Source organism: Eulemur rufifrons, chromosome 24, assembly GCF_041146395.1.
Source record: "Eulemur rufifrons isolate Redbay chromosome 24, OSU_ERuf_1, whole genome shotgun sequence".
In the NCBI taxonomy this organism is placed as follows: domain Eukaryota; kingdom Metazoa; phylum Chordata; class Mammalia; order Primates; family Lemuridae; genus Eulemur; species Eulemur rufifrons.
Genome location: NC_091006.1, coordinates 18,316,585 through 18,336,858, shown reverse-complemented (window position 1 = coordinate 18,336,858; position 20,274 = coordinate 18,316,585). Strand labels below are relative to the sequence as shown.

General features: G+C 43.6%; 1 protein-coding gene across 1 annotated transcript; it reads left to right on the top strand.

Annotated features, from left to right (window-relative positions):
* Window positions 1-13,513, top strand: LOC138374256 (zinc finger protein 551-like). Its single transcript, XM_069456967.1, has 5 exons — window positions 1-58; window positions 7,124-7,152; window positions 7,270-7,308; window positions 10,483-10,606; window positions 11,709-13,513. The coding sequence occupies exons 1-5, from the start codon at window positions 1-3 to the stop codon at window positions 13,511-13,513; spliced, it is 2,055 nt and encodes a 684-aa protein (XP_069313068.1).
* The last annotated feature ends 6,761 nt before the right edge of the window (window positions 13,514-20,274 follow it).

Genomic DNA, 20,274 nt, shown 5'->3' with positions numbered 1-20,274 from the left:
ATGGGCAGTGAGCAGAGCTCCGAGGCCGAGAGCCTACCCAACGATCTGAACTCATCAGGTTGGTGTCCTAACCTCCCATCCTCCTCCAGCCAGCCCTGTGTGCTCGTGGAGCGGGCTGCTTCTCTGCCTAGTGGGGTCTGGGACGACAGACGGAAATGCATTGAAAGCCCTCGCCATGCTATTAAAAAAAAAAAAAGTCACCATCTGTCCTAAGCCTTGATTCCCCTGATGGAAGTGAGTGCCTATGACTGCAAGCTAAGCCAGCGTGGGCGCCCATGCCCCTTGTTTGTTTTCAAAACAGCCATTACTGCCAGCTACAGCCTACTCTTTAAAGGACGACCTAATTTTTGGCTGTAGTGCTTATGGCTAACATAGTGAGATTTGGCTCACACAGTGAATGGATCATAGACAAGGACCTCTAAGAATTGGCTCTTTCTTAAAAACGGGTTTTAGAGGTTCCTTTTCAGGAGAGATGTGTGTTAGGTGTACAATTGCTTTGACCCTTGGGTGCAAACCTCACCAGAAACAGCTTTTTCTCCTCAGAAGGCATCTTGGCCCCTTTTCTAATATTATAGAGATTGGCCAGATAGCAGGCTCTGGTGTTTCCCCTGTTCCCCCAATGTCCAGTTTTCTTAGATTTCTCTCGGCTTTTCAGGTGGGAATGGGATTGGAATATAGTGAGTGCTCAATAAATAAAACAGCTGATGTTCCAAAAAAAATTATGTAATAATTTGTACAAGTGCATGTTTAAAATCTATGTACTGGCTAAAGTTTTATAGGCAATCCAGAAAGAAAAATGCTATAATAAGGTACCTTAATGTTTTATATAATGCGAGAGTCAGTCACACAGACTGACATCAGTATGTGATGCGTCCTAATTTCAGACTTATTAGAATGAAGAAAAAGGTGTGCCTTAAGATCATTGAAATATGTTGCCATCTCTGTGAGGGGTGGGACTTACGTGCCTGCCTAATTTATTATGCCATTACCTAATAGTGTCTGGCACACAGTAGAGTAGCTATCCCCAACCTTTTTGGCATCAGGGACCAGTTTCATGGAAGACAGTTTTTCCATGGGTGGGGGGTAGGGGTGGGGGAGGCAGAGCTCAGGCAGTGATGCCAGCGATGGAGGTGTGGCTGTAAATAGAGATGAAGTTTAGCTTGCTAGCAGGCTGCTCACCTCCTGCTGTGCACCCCCTCCCTTCATAAGTTTCATGGAAGACAATTTTCCCACAGATTGGGCATAAGGAAGAGAGTGGCAGCAGAGCTCTGCAGCCTCGGAGTTGGGGGCTGCAGCAGTAGAGGCTTAGCCTTACGTAATGGATGAAGGAACTTATGAACATGTCAGAGAACACAAACCACCAGACCTTGTGACAAACTTAGAGAAAATTACCTTTTCCCCCAGCAGGGAAAATAAAGCCTGGAGGCAAAGTTATTACTGATGAGTACAAAGAGAGTAAAAGTGGGGTAACATGTTTCTACAAATGCAATGGTTTTTTTGTTCATGTGTGTGTTTGTTTTTTGAGACAGAGTCTCACTCTATTGCCCGGGCTAGAGTGCCATGGCGTCAGCCTAGCTCACAGCAACCTCAAACTCCTGGGTTCAAGCAATTCTGCCTCAGCCTGCCAAGTAGCTGGGACTACAGGCATGCGCCACCATGCCCGGCTAATTTTATTCTATATATATTTTTAGCTGTCCAGATCATTTCTTTCTATTTTTAGTACAGATGGGGTCTTGCTCTTGCTCAGGCTGGTCTTGAACTCCTGACGTCAAGTGATCCTCCCGCCTCGGCCTCCCAGAGTGCTAGCCACCGCGCCCGGCCAGCAATCGTTTTTATCAGCCATAGCTCTGGATTATCAAAGAGCACCATATAAAGCACCGAGATGGAAGAGAACGAGTATAAGGTGACAAAGGTGCAGACCAGGATCAGGATGGTTTGGGTGGCTCTGGTGTCAGGGGAGAGTCTAGAGAAGTAGTGAGCATTGTGGATATACTGTACTTGCCTCTTGTGCCCGTAGAGGGTGCTCACCATGAGGCCACTAGCCCAAGTCATGAGACCAAAACACAGAACATCACTGAAGCAGAGCATGCACACATACAATGGAGTTGCAGTTATGCCAGACATTAACCCTGAGCAGTACCCAAAATTCAACATCTCAGTGATATTTCTGCTGTTACTGGGGCTGGTCATTCTCATGGGAATCATGATGTTTAAAAGCAGATGCACAAGCCAGCTGAGTAAACAGAAGGGATCAATGTACTTTGTGGCTCTGTGTTTAAGTGCCATGCACCTGCTGTTACTGGGGCTGATTGTGATTTCTTGGAAGCAACTCAGGAGGCAAGTAGTATACAGGGAAATCCCCTGGGCTACACGATAAAGGTAAAAAACAAGTTTACATCCAATGTCACCCAGGAAATATTTCAACCGAAACCCTGCCAGTGTCTGAAGAATTCCTTTTGAGATAACAGCCAAGGAATTGGCTAAAGTCAGGTGCTTTAAAATCAGGTCTTTGGGCGTCAAACTTTTTCTAATGGATACAGAGAAGATATAATGAAATAAAAGTGAGGAATTGCCCAGGATTCCCACTCCAGTCTGGGAAAAGAAGACAATCCCCATTGCCAAGTCCCTGGGAATCATTCTCTTTCCATCTAAAGGAAGATGAATTTTTTAGAATTCAGCAGACCCTGGAAAGAAAAATATGTGTGTTTTGCTTTTATTAAAGTAGCTTAATTCAATTGTTCATCTCTTCATCATATTTATGACTCTTTACCACTTATAAACATGTTTTTAAAAAGTTTGTTGTGGCTGGGCATGGTGGCTCATGCCTGTAATCCTAGCACTCTGGGAGGCCGAGGCGGGAGGATCACTCGAGGTCAGGAATTCGAGACCAGCCTGAGCAAGAGTGAGACCCTATCAATACTAAAAATAGAAAGAAATTATCTGGACAACTAAAAATATATATATAGAAAAAATTAGCCGGGCATGGTGGTGCATGCCTGTAGTCCCAGCTACTTGGGAGGCTGAGGCAGAAGGATTGCTTGAGCCCAGGAGTTTGAGGTTGCTGTGAACTATTCTGACGCCATGGCACTCTAGCCCAGGGAACAGAGTGAGATTCTGTCTCAAAAAAAAAAAAAGGAAAAAGGCCAGTAGATGGGAGCTTGAGATTGGAAAAATGGAGTCACTGACTATATTGTGTAATTGGAAAAACATTTAAAACTGACAATAAGGTCTAGGATGTGTCCTCTATGGCTGTGCACCTGGTGTTCTACTAAACCTGTATTTGTTCCCCTTTATGTATTCATTTAACTCATTGACATCCTTTATCATCTTACATGTCCCCTTTCTCACCTTCTTACACAAGCTTCAGTCACCTTATATGGTGTTTACCCTCAGGTACCATACAGCACCTTAGACTCCCCTCTTCTAAAGTTCTTATACCATAGTGCAGTTTTATTTCTCAATATGTCTCCCCCTTTAAAAACTGTAAGGTCCTGAACAGAAGGATGTCTGCCTAAGACATGCCTTAGGTGATCCTAGTGTCTAGCACTTCCTGACATTTAATGGGACTCAAGGAAAATGTGGTGATTGCTTAGAAGAATCAATAAATAACAATTTATGTCAAATTTTGTGCTAAAAATCAATTTTCTTTCATTATATGAAGTGTGCATCTTGAAAAAAATCACTTTTTACTTAAACATGACCTTTTAACACAAATCAATTATTTATCAATAAGCGTAATGTATTTTACCAAAGGGTTATTTTGTAAATTTAATTAACTGTTTTTTTTTTTTTTTTTGAGACAGAGTCTCACTCTGTTGTCCGGGCTAGAGTGCTGTGGTGTCAGCCTAGCTCACAGCAACCTCAAACTCCTGGGTTCAAGCAATCCTTCTGCCTCAGCCTCCCAAGTGGCTGGGACTACAGGCATGTGCCACCATGCCCGGCTAATTTTTTTCTATATATATTTTTAGCTGTCCAGATCATTTCTTTCTATTTTTAGTACAGAGGGGGTCTCGCTCTTGCTCAGGCTGGTCTTGAACTCCTGACCTCGAGCGATCCTCCCACCTCGGCCTCCCAGAATGCTAGGATTACAGGCATGAGCCACCGCACCCGGCCTGTTTTTTTTTTTAACGTATAAAAACTTTTCTTTCTTATACCATATGATTTTGGAAGGAAAAAATGCACAAAGAAAAAAATATTCTCCTACATTCTTCACTATAGTAGTGAGAATTAGAGCTAATATATATGTATATATTCGTTTTCCTTGAATTATCTTGCATAAATAAACAGGTGTGATCATACCACTTAGATTACTTATAATTGAAGCTATTCTTTTTTCTCTTTTTGTCATAAAATATACACAAAATTTACCATTTTAATTATTTTAAAATGTGCAGTTCAGTGGCATTAAGTACATTAACATTGTTATGCAACTATCACCACCATCCATGTCCAGAACTTTTTGTCATTACAAACTGAAACTCTGTACACACTAAACAATAACTCCCTAATCCCTCCTCCTTACAACTCCTGGTAACCTCTATTATACAGTTGACCCTTGAATAACATGGGTTTGAACTGCAAGGGCCCACTTTAAGTGGATTTTTTCTAGCCAAATATGAAACCTGAGTATATGGAGGGCTGAATGCAGGACTTGAGTATTCATGGATTTTGAAACCAATCCCCTGAGTATACTGAGGGATGACTGTACTTTCTATCTCTCTGAATTTTAATATTCCAGGTACCTCATATAATGGAATCATACAATATTTGTCCTTTTATGTCTGGCTTATTTCGCTTAACATAGGTCTTCAAAGTTCATTCATGTTGTAACATGTATCAAAACTCCTTCCTTTTAAAGGATGAATGATATTGTTTTTTATACACACACACACACACACACATCATGTTTAATCATTTCTCCGTTAAAGGACATTTGTGTTGCTTCCACCTTTGGCTATTGTGAATAATGCTGCTATGAAGGTGAGTGCACAAATATTTGTTTGTGTTCCTCTTTTCAATTCTTTTGAGTATGTATATTTTGTTTTTATGGTAAAAACAAACCATCACTTAACTATTTGCTCACTAATGAGTGTTAACTTTATTTACAAAATTTCTACATGTGTCTTTCGGCATGCTTATATAAAAGATCATATGCAATAGAACTAAGGCAGAAACAAAAATTTTACCCATGTGAGCGTTCATTCATGCAGCCCATAGGCCACTGTGTTTCAACACCTGTTTTTCATGCTTTATAAAGACAGGCCTTTCTGGACTATAGTATGCACTTGAACACAGGTGCTAGAACCTGGCTTCCTTTCCACAACTCATTTAAATGTTTCTTCAGGGCCTCCTATACTATGATTTTCCTAGGAGATGGGACCATAGTAGTGAATAGGAAAAAAGGCCTTAACTTTCTCAAATATTAGAGTCTAGTAGGGAAGATGAGAGATTTAATAAGCAGTTTTAATAAAATGCCATGACTAGTTATGCATTCAGTAAAGGTTTGCCTAATGAAACCAAAAGTATTTCTGTACATAAACCACTGTTTACATATTAACAGTTCTAATTTTATCACCAAGGACTATCTAAAATCACCAAATAAGGAGACAAAAAAAAAAAGAGAGAGGAAATTGACCATGATAGAAGTATTTGCACCAAGAAAATTGGCAAGGATTACAAACCTAGGCTTAATTTCATGTATTATAAAAAGTTTAGACTAAAGAAGAAAGTGATAGAGATCATGTTAATGTAGTTTAAAGATAAAAGTGTATGGGGTATATGAGCATTACATTGTGCACAAGAAATGAAGGAAAAAAATTTTCCTCTAGTATAAAAGCACTTGTTCCTTATGGCAAAGAAATTACATCATAGGAGTAAAATTCCATCTTATGTCTTTGTTATTGCACTGCTTATTTGTTAAAATAACAAACTCATCAAAAGAAAATAGCAAAAAGATATGAACATTTTACCAAAGAAGATATACACATGGCAAATAAACACAAAAAATGCTCAACATTGTGAAATTTTAGGGAAATGCATTAAAAACCAGTGAGACAGGGCCAGGCTCATGCCTGTAATCCTAGCACTCTGGGAAGCTGAGGCAGGAGGATCACTTGAGCTCAGGAGTTCGAGACCTGCCAGAGCAAGAGCAAGACCTCATCTCTATAAAAAAAAAATAATAATGAAAATAAAAAGAAAACCAATGAGACAATACTACACACACATGCAAAGGGCAAAAAAAAAAGACTAATCATATGAAGTGTTGGCAGGGATGTAGCAGAACTGAAACTCTCATGCACATAACAGGAAACAACCATTTGGATTAAAGTTTGGGAATTCTTAAAATATTAAACTTTCATTGAATGCAAGTATTTATAGCAGCTTTATTTGTAATATACAAAATCTATAAATAACATAAAAGTCCCTAAACAGCTGAACAGATGCACAGAACAGAATGGTACTCAGCAATAAAAAGAACTACTCAAATAAGCATCATTGTTGAATCTCATCTTAAAATAATTACATAGCATGGGGAAAACCAGTTTTTTTTTTTTTTAAAGGTATATACAATAACTTAAAATTCTAGAAAATGCCAACTGATTTAATGTAAAGGAAATCCACGTGTGGAGAGCTGGGAAAGGCAGGGAGAGTCATGATAAAATGGCACGAAGTAAATATATGGGTGACAGGTAAGTTAATTTTCATGATTATGATAATGGTTTCATAGCTTTACCAAATTGTACCCGGGGAGTCTAAAATGAGTCTAAACACTTAAGTGATCAGCTACAGACAACACTCCCCAGAAATCTGAAAATGGCCCCTTTAAGAAGGGGTGAGAACCTCCCTGTCTCCTGGAAGAGAAGTCGTCAACAGCCAGCACCGTGCCCTGTGTCTCACACCCTACGTGCGCAGAGGTCAAGGCTGGGACACACTCCGACTAGTCCCGTGGAGTTTTGGAGACTACACTACCCAGAGGGCAATACACTAAATGGCAGGGGAGTTGATCCAATGAAAACTCAGGACAGGGACACTTCCGTGCATGCTCATCGCGATGGGGTGTGCCTTCTGGCATCCTCCTCGTGGCGATCGTTTTGGCTTCTCTCTGATCTTTTCACCTCACTAGGAGCTCCGGAGCGCTTTGTCCGGACCGGGGTGACTGGATGGAGACGGCTTGAGAGGCGGATTTGAGGATCTGTGACGCCGCCGCGGATGCCCTGGCCAGGCACAGGAGAGGGACCGCCGTGTCTGGGTCCCCCGCTCTGCCCACAGAGTTCGATGGCGGCGGCTGCGCTGAGGGACCCGGCTCAGGTCAGTGCCGCGTCCTCCGGGCCTTACCTGTGCTCACCTTCACCCAGTTCCTAAAGCACCCAGTGAGAGGCGCCTGCTCAAGTCCCTGTAGCCCAGCCCCCTGTGTCTGGGATAGTGAGGCGCTCGTGGGTGGGGACCCTATTTCTGACACTCATTGTGACGGGCTGTGGGAGAGTGTGACAGGCAGAGGGACCGGCACGTGCAAAAGGTTGGAGGTGCGACTGAGCTGGGAGGATTCGGGAACTCGGGGTCCATCTTGTGTCTGCAGGAAACAGACAGTGAGACAGAGTTGCACCTGAGGAATCTAACCTTCATTCTCAGGACATTGGGAGCCTTGTAGATTTGGGGACAGAGAGGGACATAGTCTGAGATAGGGTTCTAAAAGCTTTCCAAAAGTTCTTCAGAGGGAAAACAGACTGGAAGAGAGATGGTAATAGGCACAAGAAGGTTGAGCTCTTGTCCAGGCTCACACAACTGGTAAGAGGCAGTACTGAGGACTGAGGCACAGGGATAATGCAGCCATCGCAGGCTGCCCGGCTCCAGAAGTGGGCAGGGTCACTGGGCAACGTAAGCTGTGGTTGCTTGACTCTCATGTCTTTCTTCTTTCTACAGATTCCTGTAGAAATTTCAGATTATTACTGTAGGGAGCCTGAACTGGTGAATGTCACTAATTCTCATCCCACCCATGTGGTCTGTTACTGGTGTCTTTGGGCTGTTCTGACACTCTCCTACCCTTGGGCCCTGGGACCTTGAACAAATATAAAGCCCACGGTCCTAAGTCTAGGCCGAGGGTTGTAGGAAGCTGTTGGCAACCAATAGAAATGAGATGTGGAACGTTGTTCAGGGCATCATTACCAATGTGTATATTGCAAAGGCTTGGAGAGTAGGCTGAGCTGGTTCAGGGTCCTGCAAGTCTGCTTTCTTTCTCATGGAAACAGGGAGCAATGGGGCAGAAGTCAGACCTAGAATGGCTCCTTGAAAAGTTGAGTGTCCATTCTTTATGTGATAGTAGCAATGGGAGGTTTGGAGTGGAGAAAGGTGATCTGATCCAGTTCTCATCAGGCTCCCCGTGGCTGCAGCATGGAAAACAGACTGTAAGGTGAGGGGCGTGGTAGGAAGACCAGAGACAAGGCTACTGGGATAGTCCAGGTCAATGTGGTAGTAGCTGGGCCAGGGTGGTGGCTGTGGAGATGGGAGAATTGGTTGAATCTGGATTAGTTTTTTAAGTAGGGCTACCTGAATTTTCTAATTTTGCAAATGTGAGAGACAGAGGTCAGGGATGATTTGAAGGTTCCATTTTGGCAGCTGGAAGGATGGAAGGTCCATCAACTGAGATGGGGAGGTTCATAATAGGTATAATTTCAATGAGAATATCAGAAGTTTTATTTTTGGCTTATTAAGAACATGAGAATTTTCAGAGAAAAGTTCAGGGCAACTGGATCCATAGGTCTGGAACTGTGAGGAGAGGTTCAGAATTGTTACTTCTCCAAAAAGCAGTGGACAGTATGTAGAGCTGTGGGTCACATTTAATAGAGGGGAAGCCTAGTCATGATGGTAATGATAATAGTTTCCCAGGAAGGGGAGGGAAGGGCCAAAGACCAGGTCTTCTGCTTGGGCCCCTGGTTGTGGGAAGTGAGTATCACAACACAGGTCCATGGGGAAAGTCAGAGAGAGAGTATGGTCTGGCATGTGGGCAAAGCTTCTCGGAGATGAATAGACATGAAATGGATGTGGAAGCATAGGAGCAATTCAGACAAGATGATGCTAGGGCTGGCTGGTGCTTATCCACCTCTTACAGACTCACCAGGATTTTATTGTAATTCTTGGTGGGACCTGGGGTGTTTCTGTTATGCTGTCAGGTTAGCTTAGGGGCATCTTTGGAACTTACTGGACTTGGGTAGAGAGACACTGGGGTTGGACCTTGAATGAAATTGGTTAGTGAGATGAAAATTGTGATTGGTTACGGGACAGTAAGTGTGGCCCAGAAGTGGAAGAGAGCCATGAGTATCTGAGATCCACAGCTGGTTCTTGCTGGTTGAGGTTGAAACAAGGAATCGAGTCAGTGTAGAGGCCTTCATGGTGAGAGTCTAGGCTGCCTCTGGCAGTAAAGACAGTAAAGGTCTGGGATAGTACTGAATCTTGTTTGAATTTGCCAGCCACTCTGTAGGCCCTATGTGGGGAGGCCAAGGAGATGCCCATGGTATGGGGCAGGGAGAGAGCTGTGGCTGTAGGAGTGAGGCTGTGAGAGAGGCATGATGGAAAGAGTGGTGTGCACATGCAGAGGAAATGTAAACTAATGGCGCCAGGGCCCTGGCATTGAGGACATAAGGGTGAAGTGTGAACCCAAACCATTGGTTGTGTCTGAGATCCAGGATCTGGAGGATCCTGGGGAGTTGCCTTACAAGAGAGGGTGGTTGCTTGCATACCAGGCTCAGAGCTTAGATGGTTGCCCACCTGCCTGTTGTTGCTGTAGGAGGACACAGTAAACAATGGGGTGATGAGGAGACAGTGGGCATCAGTATCACTGGGGCATGTGTTCTCTGAGGTGGAGAGATAGGAAGAAGGGTGAGCAGGGGATGGATGCATGGGGGGATGAATTTGGAGACCTAGGAGAGATGCTGATCATGGAATGAACTGTCCCCATCATGGCACAGGTGTGTGACCTTTGAGGTTGTGCAACTGTGTGAGAGAGGTATGGTTCAAAGAGTGATGTGCATAAGAGGGAGTGTGCACTCATGGCCCCATGGGTGAATTAGAGTCATAAGGGTGAAGGGGGTGAGCCCATGTTACTTTTATCTTGGAGGGATGATCTTGGGAAACTGAGGGGTCTTTCCTGATAAGACCAATGTCAGATCACCCACACCCTCTCCATGGCCACTTCTCTCCCTAACCAGTGTTTGTGACACCCACCACATTAACAAGAGGCAGTGTACCCTAGTGCCAGGCCCAGAACTTAGATATTGTCAGTCTGTTCACCTGCCTGTTGTTGTTGTAGAAGGACACAGCATCGGTGGAACTGTGGGGAGAGAACAGGCATCAGTCAGTGGTGCTGGGTATCTACTCTGAGGTGGGGAACAGGTGGCCAGGGGATGGATATGGGGAGAAGTGGGATGGTGTACTTAGGGTCTAATCATGAGAAGCTGATCATGGATTGAACTATTCCCATTATGACAGGGTATGACCTTTGAGGATGTGGCCATCTGTTTCTCCCAGGAAGAGTGGATGCTCCTTGATGAGGCTCAAAGGCTCCTGTACTGCAGTGTCATGCTGGAGAACTTTGCACTTGTAGCATCCCTGGGTAAGGTTCTCGCATCCCTCCTAGTGTCCTGAGTGGTCTCTACCTTCTTTTTTACTCCAGAATTAGCTCTGGCTCAGGAGTCTTGCTTTCATCTTTCTTGCTTTTTCCCTTTCAGGGTGACTGTGTAAAGATCCATGGTACTTTGTGCCCCAGTTTCTGCCCCTTTCCTCCAGCTGCCATTTCATCATGGCCACCTGTGCCAGGAATTGTCAGCATTGTCGTGGTCACTGTTTATATGAACTATGGGCTGTTTTTGCAAGACCCTCCTTTTTCTGTAATATTTTTCTTTCTGCATACTATTGTGTGCCATGTTGTTCTAAGCCAGTACTGGTCACTCACTTTTCCTCTTTCCTTGTCCCATGTGGTTACAGGGAAAGTCCTGGTTGCTTTACACAGTGGACATTGTGAGATGGTCTCAGAAGAGGCCTGGTCCTGGTGAATGGCAACTGAGGAAAGGCAAGACATCATGGTTGTGTTCAAATTATACCTGGAACCTGTAGTGTGCCCAACTATATTTTGGTGCAAGTGCCACTGGCCATAACTCATTTTTATGTCGACTTCCCTACACTTAATACTTTGCCAACTTGTCTTATCATCTGTCACTTCCAGCTTCTGGCTACCTCCACCCTTGTGGCCTCTACACATCACTTGTTCCTCTCCACTACTCTGTAGTGTTCTTTAGTTTGATTCAGTGTTGTGAGGTATGCACACATCCTCAAATAATCCTTGATCACCAGCTATTTAGTTCCAGTTGGCTTTTCCTGGGACTGGACACCAGCAACCTGCATGGCACACACATGCCATTAACAAACAAGGTCCTGCTGAAGGCTTTTGGCAGAGAGTGAGTTAGAGACCCTGCTTCTCCTCACATACAGTACCCATCCTTGTGTTCTTTGTCTGGTGAGGTCTCCCCTATTCTGTAATCTTCAAAGGTTCAGTACTTCAAGGAAGCCTATATGTTTCAATCTTCCCTCGGTTCTCTTGTTCTCTATACAGTCCCACAGACTCATTACTTGTATCTCACACATTTTTGTGATAGATTTTTTTTTTTCTCCTCCCACCAAAGTCAACATGCATTTCATCAGCATTTCTCTGATTTCAGGTTATTGCCATGGAATAGAGGATGAGGTGATAACCTCTGAGCAGAATGTATCTGTAGAGGGAATGTCACAGGTCAGGATTTCTGAGGCGGGTCCATCTACCCAGAAGACTCAACTCAGTGAGATGTGTGTCCTAGTCTCAAAAGACATCTTGCATCAGGTTGAGCACCAAACCGCACACCCTGTGCAGAAATCACACTTGGATGACACAAGCACGAGAGGCTTCTGTTTCAGTGCAAACCTTCACCAGCATGAAAAGCATTACAGTGGAGAGGAGACCTGGAAAAGGGATGTGGACGGGGCCATGTTTGTGACAAGCTGCGGGTTCCATGTGTCAACAAATCCTTTCACTTGTGGGGAGGGCTTCCCAGCCACCATGGGCTCTCTCCAGCACCAGATTACTCCCAATGGTGAGGAGCCACATAGTAGAAGCAGCAAGTGTATGCAAACATTTTTCAGTGGAAGAAGTTACAAGTGGGATGAATATAAAAAAGCATCAAGCCACAAACACACACTTGTTCAGCATCAGAGTGTCTGCTCTGAAGGTGAGCTTTATAAGTGTAGCAAATATGAGAAAGCTTTTACCTTCAAGAACACTCTTGTTCAGCACCAGCAAATTCACACTGGAAAAAGGACATATGAGTGCAGTGAATGTGAGAAATCCTTTAGCAAAAAGTGCCACCTTTTTGTACACAAACGAAGTCACAATGGAGAGAGGCTTTATGAATGCAATGAATGTGGAAAAGCCTTTATCCATAAATACAAACTCATTCACCACCAGAGATATCACGCAGGAGGAATGCATTATGAGTGTGGTGAATGTAGGAAATCCTTTAGCTACAGATCCAACCTCATTGAACACCAGAGAGTTCACACTGGAGAAAGACCTTACGAGTGTGGTGAGTGTGGGAAATCCTTTAGACAAAGCTCTAGCCTCTTTCGACACCAAAGAGTTCATACTGGAGAAAGGCCTTATGAGTGCTGTGAATGTGGGAAAGCCTTCAGACAAATATTCAATCTCATTCGGCACAGGAGAGTTCATACTGGAGAAATGCCGTATCAGTGCAGTGATTGTGGGAAAGCCTTTAGCTGCAAATCTGAACTCATTCAACACCAGAGAATTCACAGTGGGGAAAGACCTTATAAGTGCAGTGAATGTGGGAAATCCTTTAGACAGTTCTCTAACCTCATTCGACACCGCAGTGTTCACAGTGGTGATAGGCCTTATGAGTGCAGTGAATGTGAGAAATCCTTTAGCCGTAAATTTATCCTCATTCAACACCAAAGAGTTCACACCGGAGAAAGGCCTTATCAATGCAGTGAATGTAGAAAATCTTTTACCCGCAAATCTGACCTCATTCAACACAGGAGAATTCATACTGGCATAAGACCTTATGAGTGTGGTGAGTGTGGCAAATCTTTTAGACAACGCTCTGGCCTCTTTCAACACCGGAGAGTTCACACTGGAGAAAAGCCTTATGAGTGTAGTGAGTGTGGAAAATCTTTTAGCCAAAATGCTAGCCTCATTCAGCACCAGAGAGTTCACACTGGAGAAAGGCCTTATGAATGTAGTGAATGTGGGAAATCCTTTAGCCAGAGGTCCAGTCTTATTCAACACCATAGAGGTCACACTGGAGAAAGACCTTATGAGTGCAGAGAGTGTGGAAAACCCTTCACCCACAAATCTGACCTCATTCAGCACCAAAGAGTTCACACTGGAGAAAGACCTTATGAATGCAGTGAATGTGGGAAATCCTTTAGTCGCAAATCTAACCTCACTCGACACCAGAGAGTTCACACTGAATAAAGGCCTTAAATATGCAGGGAATGTGCTATTGCTTTATTAACTATAATAGCGCTGGAGGAGACAGTGTGGAAGCCATCAACCTAAATTTAAACTTCATTCACAAACATCTATAATGGGGGATTCTTCATAAATTTCAGGTATATGGGAAATTTTCAGGTTAATTGCATTTTTTTTTTTTAACTCTAAAAGCAACAAGAGAAAATAATTGCAATTTCTAATGTGCCCAGGGCCGTAGCCTGATGTCATTCCCAGTTTCTGAGACTGAAGCCATTTCACCTTTTCCACCTGCCAGGTCCACATCATGTGCTCAGAGAAGAAAACCTCTGTACTCTCCCATTTGCTGGGAGAAATTATGAATAGGCTAAGCCCTTGGGGCATGGGGCAGTCCTTATTTCCTTTTCTCTGGTTTTAGGTCATGGACCTAGCCCAGTTTTGGTCCAAAGGACTTGATCTGAGCTGTGTTGTCAGCTCACTAAGAAGGATTAACTTTTTCAGGAACATTGTTGGTCTCACATCATGCTTGTGATGAGATTTTCCAGCTTCTAATTCACCAGCCTGGAAACTGCTTGGTGCACATTGCTCTGGTATATGATCCTTTTATAAAGGTTTTGAAAACTTATTCACCTTTAATCTTGGGGGTTCTATTCATTGTGTTGGGTGACTGGTAAGCAGAATAGTGATGTGAGCATGAAGGAGTGAACGGATTTTGTGGAGATCCCTAATTTTCTGTGCTTCAGAAGAGATAATGTGATGGCAGAAGACAGCTCTCTGTCCAGTATTAGTCTAATTTACATTGTTGCCCAAAGCCTCAAGGTAGAGACTACAAAGCTTTGTTTTCCTATTTTGTGGCCTAGTGCCAGGATTTTTGTGAGACCAGAGGACACTATGAAAAGGAGGCAGTTGTGACAACACCCAGTGCTTCTATGAACGCAAATTTTGTTCACTGGTTCACAAGTGATATCATATAATTTCTAGCATTATTCAGGGGGAACTCTTCCCCAGGTCCTGCAAAGGAGCCATGTGCCATGATGTATAGGACTGTATGGGCTAGTGTCATTTGTTGTTAGACTACAGGGGTCACATGCAACTCTAACTGGTACAGAAATTCTGGGTTAATAGGGAGTGGAGGAGACTCAGTAAATTAGATGGAATGTGCCTCTTCTAAAAGGTCATCCACAAATGTTCCAGTGAATATGGCTGTATGGGGTCTGCATTTACAGAAATTCTCAGGATCTCTATAACTGTATTTTCTGTAGCTGAAATCATTGTCAAAAATAATCTAAAGGTTTTGTGGCTTCATGTAGCTTCTCTGGCCTGCTCACCTCAAGGCCATTGTTACTGAGGTAAGAAAACAAGAATAGAGAGAAGGATGATTCTGTAGTCCAGGGATATGGTTTGTGACTCAGCCAATATTCCTCTTGATTCAGGTGGCAACAGCCTTCATTACTTATCAATATTTGCTGCCACCAAGATAAGGTTGCCTCTTCCAGGGCATGAAGAGAGACGGTGGAGTCCATATGAAGTCACCAACCTGACTTACCAAAAACAGTGGGACATTGGGTTCTTAATTTTGAACCACTTTGTAAATCTTTATGAAATATATAATTTATATAATTAATATACAACTAAGTGCACTTATATTTCTCATTTATAGAAATATAATTTGGTTTGTGTTATTGACCTGACATGGTAAGTTTGTTAAAATGTTATAAAATTTCTAGTGTTTTAATTTTTACGTAGATCATTATATAATCTCGAGAAATTATTATAGTTTTGTGCTACTGTAATACTTTTTTCTTTTTTGAGACAGAGTCTCACTTTGTTGCCCAGGCTAGAGTGCCGTGGCGTCAGCCTAGCTCATAGCAACCTCAAACTCCCAGGCTCAAGCAATCCTTCTGCCTCAGCCTGCCAAGAAGCTGGGACTACAGGCATGCACCACCATGCCTGGCTAATTTTTTCTATATATTTTTAGTTGTCCAAATAATTTCTTTCTATTTTTAGTAGAGACGGGGTCTTGCTCTTGCTCAGGCTGGTCTCAAACTCCTGAGTTCAAATGATCCTCCTGCCTTGGCCTCCCAGAGTGCTACGATTACAGGCATGAGCCACCATGCTGGCCTATTTTTTTCCTATTCTATGGTACAAGCTAGAAACTTTGGCAAAATATTGGATTGAAGCAGCCATGAGTCTTGTCTGTCTACTAATTAAAGGAAAATATTCTTGACATTTTTATAATTGTAATTCAGGTTTATTTTAGTGTACATAACTTGTTAAAAGTCTGTATTTCTATGCATGGTATAGTAAATGACTTTTGTTATATGAATGGATTTAAATTTTGCTTAAATATTTTCTTTTATTAACTTATAATCCAATACTATGGTAAATTACATTAATATATTTTCAATGATAAACTATCCTGCCTTCCCAGGATTAATTCAAGATGTATGCTGTCTGCCTTTGTTGCTAGTTTTATTAGTAAATAAGATTTTTATATCCATATTCATAAGTTTGGTGATTAAATTTCATCTCTCATGTTGCTTATTTAAGCTTCTGTAACAAAGTTATACTAGGATCATGGAATGAGTTGGTATTTTCAAATATCTGTAATACTTTGAATAAAATTTGATTCATTATTTCATTGAGTGTTTGGCAGAACTTCTAAATCTGGCAGAGTCTGGATTTGACTTTGGACATTGTTTTAAAGTAGCAAACATCATGTGGTTGCAATTTATGATAGGTTGTTCAGGGAAGGTCTCTCTGAGAGAACAACTTTAGGGACATGAAACAGATTAGGATACAGCCTTTGTGAACATTTTGGCTTAAGTCATTTTAGGAGGTGGAGAATATCAATGTTGTTTCCAAGACAGGAGTATGCTTGGAGGCTCTGCGGAGATCTGAGTAAGTGCTCTGGGCAGAGAGAAATCCTAGGGCAAAGACTGGGGAATGGAAAAAAGCTTGGCATTTTCACAACATCTTAGTTGGAGGATAGTGAGAAAAGGAATAATGCAAAGAAGGTCACAGAAGTGGTCAGTTAGGGCAGATGGAGCATCATGTGGAACATGGTGAGAGTTTGAATTATTTTTTTCCTAATTCTGATGGGAACTCTAGGAGGAGGCGATAGAAAATGAAAAGGACCTCATATTTCAGGGTTGGAGACAGATCAAGACAGATCTTGCTAAATAAACGAGCAAGATAATGTCAGATGATCCTAAGGGTTCTAACAACAAAGTGGAATAAAACTATAGAGATAATGACTTTACATGGGGCAAATGGGGAAGGACTGTCAAGAAAGGACACTGGAGCCAGCTGGGATGAAGTGAGGGAGCTACATGGGTTACAAATGAATAAAAAAGTCCTTGACAGGCGCGGTGGCTCATGCCTTTAATACCAGCTATTCCGGAGGCTTAGGCAGGAGGATTGTTTGAACCCAGAAGGTCTTGGTTACAATGAACTATGATCAGGTCACCGCACTCCAGCCTGGGCAACAGAGTGAGACCTTGTCTCAAAAAAGTCCTATGGTGACCAGGGCTATGACGAGTGTAAACCTAATCACGTGTTAGAGACTAACCTGAAGCCTGTTTTGTGTTTACATCCTAAGGGACGTGCACTTCTGCACATAATCTATACAACTGAATATTGCAATGAATTAACTTTTCAAACATTAATACATCTAAAGAGAAAAATGGATCCACTACTGTAAGGGGTAAGACAGCTCCACTTGGAATAAAAGAGGACCGCTACAGAGAGAAATCCAGTGACCTTTGTGGTTCCCCCCTGCCCGGACACCCTCTCCTTCTCAGCACAGGAGCAGGGACTCCGCGGGGAAATCCGCTCCGACGCTCCGCTGCGGGCGGGTTGGACAAAAGGTTCCGAGCGTGAACCAGCACCTCTGCGCAGTGCTCCTTGCCACCTACCGCCCCCCAGACAGCAACGCGCGGCCGGACGCGTCGCCCACAAGTCCCAAAGGCCGTCGGGACGCCTGGCTCCTGCGAGAAGTTTCAGGAGGCCGCGGCCCCGGGTCCCCGAGTTCCACTGGTCTCCACCACTCCCAGTGCCAGACCAGCGTATGTCTTCTGTCCGGTGAGACTCACAGCCACCACCCTTGTCGTTGCCACCCAACCCGGCAAGCGGTCGCTTGTGCAGACCTCGCTACAGACTCCGGCTCCCAGAGAGCCGCACGCCACGTGATGGACTACCAGTCCCAGAAGCCTTTGCGCCAACCTTTTCCCCCTGGGAATTGAACCCCTAAAGATTTCGGGGAAGCCTTTGTGTCCGCAAACTCTGGACGCGGTCCCTGCTGCAGCAGAGACCCAATCGCTGGTGTCCGGAGTGGGTGCAGGCCCAGCGCTTATTTTGTCTAGTTGAGATTTCAGGACGTGTGATACACCCAGCAAAGTCAAACTGGCAGCTGGTGTGTCAGGGAGAATTGTCAAATGTGTATTAAACATGCAGAATCCAGGCGCATTGCGTATACGGGGTAAGGAGAGAAGGAGCTTTATTTATCCCCTTTATCTTACCCGCTGACTCGAAAAACTGCACCTAGGGTTTGGGTAGTAAGGTCAAGGCGGTCGCCATACCAGGTGTTGGAGCAGACGTGGACATTCAGCATTTTTTAGTTTGCTGACCATGCTGTAATGGGTTAAAAAGCCATGTTGAAAAAGTTTGTCCCCGCCTCATAAGAGATCTTTTCAAAGAACAAATTTCCTTCATGTGTACCAGGAACCAAATGCAAGAATGTTCACAATATCAAAACACCCGGAGGCAGTCCAGGAAAGAGGATAAGCGGGCTTGGTTGCACCGTGAAACATTATTCACGGCCAGATAGTTCTCCTTTCTGAGGCTGCAGTGGGGGAATCAGGGAAGCATCGCAATTTGCTGCAGAATTACCCCCTTCCATGATTTAAGCCGTGTTTCTACGTGGCACCCTCTAGTTTGTTTGTGGGCTTGAGCCCCAATTCCCTAGTGGAAACTGTAAGGCTGGTGGCAGACACCCCTCCCCTCCCTAATGAAAAAAGAAGCCCCTCCTATTCCTCAACACCCACCCTAAAACTGTAATAAAGAAATTCCTCACTCTTCCCGACAAAAGCTTCCCTCCGGAGAAGCTCCCATCCCCCAGCCCTAAAAAACGTATATAAACCCACTCAGACTTCTGGGCGGGGTGACTTCTCTGGTCCCACTCTGTGGGACCGTGAAGCTCACCCAGGCCCCTCTCTTGGGACTCATTACCCTCACCCGGGAGCACCCCAATAAAGCCTCTTTACTTATCCCTTTCAACTCTGCTCGTCTTTCTCTGGCACCGGCCACTCCAAAAAACCTTACAGAAACCAGCTCACACATGTATCCCAAAAAATCAACCACCATATGCCCTTTTATCTCGGGTCTGCACGGAATTCTTTTTCTCCAAACTACCCTTTCAAACAGGTATCAGAAATAAGCTACTCTTCCCTTGCTAACTGCCATCTTTGGAAGAAATTAATGAAAAAACATTTGACTTTTCTGATAACTATTTGTCAATAAAATAGCAATCTGCAGCTTTCAGTCACCAGTCACATTCAGTTCAAATTTAGCTATTAATATTTCAGGTGAATTTAAATGGTCATAATTCATTTGCTTATAGAGGTTCCAATTCATCGTCTAAGGCCTGCTTCCATATTTATACTTCTGCTTCCCACATTTTATGTGGCTGCACCAGAGTCAAAGGATGTGTTATGAGGACAGGGGAGCAGGGAAAGTCTCACTGGAGCACAGTAAGCTGGTGTTTGTGTCCTCTTAGTTGGAACCAACTGTCTTCTCATGTGAGCCACATTCCTGGATTGTTTTTTTTTTTTTTAAGACAGGGTATCGCTCTGTTGCCAGGCTGGAGTGCAGTGGCACCATCATAGTTCACTGCAGCCTCAAATTCCTGGGCTCAAGCAATCCTCCTGCATCAGCCTCCTTAATAACTAGGGCTACAGGCATACTTCACCTCACCCAGCTAATTTTTTTAATTTTTATTTTTTTGAGGTAGAGATGGGGGGCCTCATTGTGTTGCCCAGGCTGGTCTTGAACTCCTGGCCTCAAGCGATCCTTGATCCTCTCACTCTGGCCTCCCAAAGTGCTGGGATTACAGATATGAGCCACTGCACCTGGCCACATTCCCAGATTTTAAGGAATAAACATCAACATTATGGATTCGTCTTTTTTTTTTTTTTTTTTTTGACACAGAGTCCCACTCTGTTGCCCAGGCTAGAGTGACGTGGCGTCAGCCTAACTCACAGCAACCTCAAACTCCTGGGCTCAAGCGATCCTCCTGCCTCAGCCTCCCAAGTAGCTGGGACTACAGGCATGCACCACCATGCCTGGCTAATTTTTCTGTATATATATTTTAGTTGTCCATATAATTTCTATTTTTAGTAGAGACAGGGTCTCGCTCTTGCTCAGGCTGGTCTCGAACTCCTGAGCTCAAATGATCCACCTGCCTCGGCTTCCCAGAGTGCTAGGATTATAGGTGTGAGCCACCTCACCCGGTTGGATTCATTCTTTTATTCAACAGATATTTATTGGTCATTGGAAATGTGTCAGCCACTTTTCTAAGCACTTGGGGAGGTACTTTAGTGAACAAAACTGACAAATTCCATGCCCTCTTTAGCCTTACATTTTAGTAGAGTGAGATAACAAATGGAAAGCATAATCAAGAAATTATACCTTATGTTCTAAGTAGGTAAGTACTATGGAACAATACATACTTTCATGCATATTTATACACATTACATCAGACCAGTAGC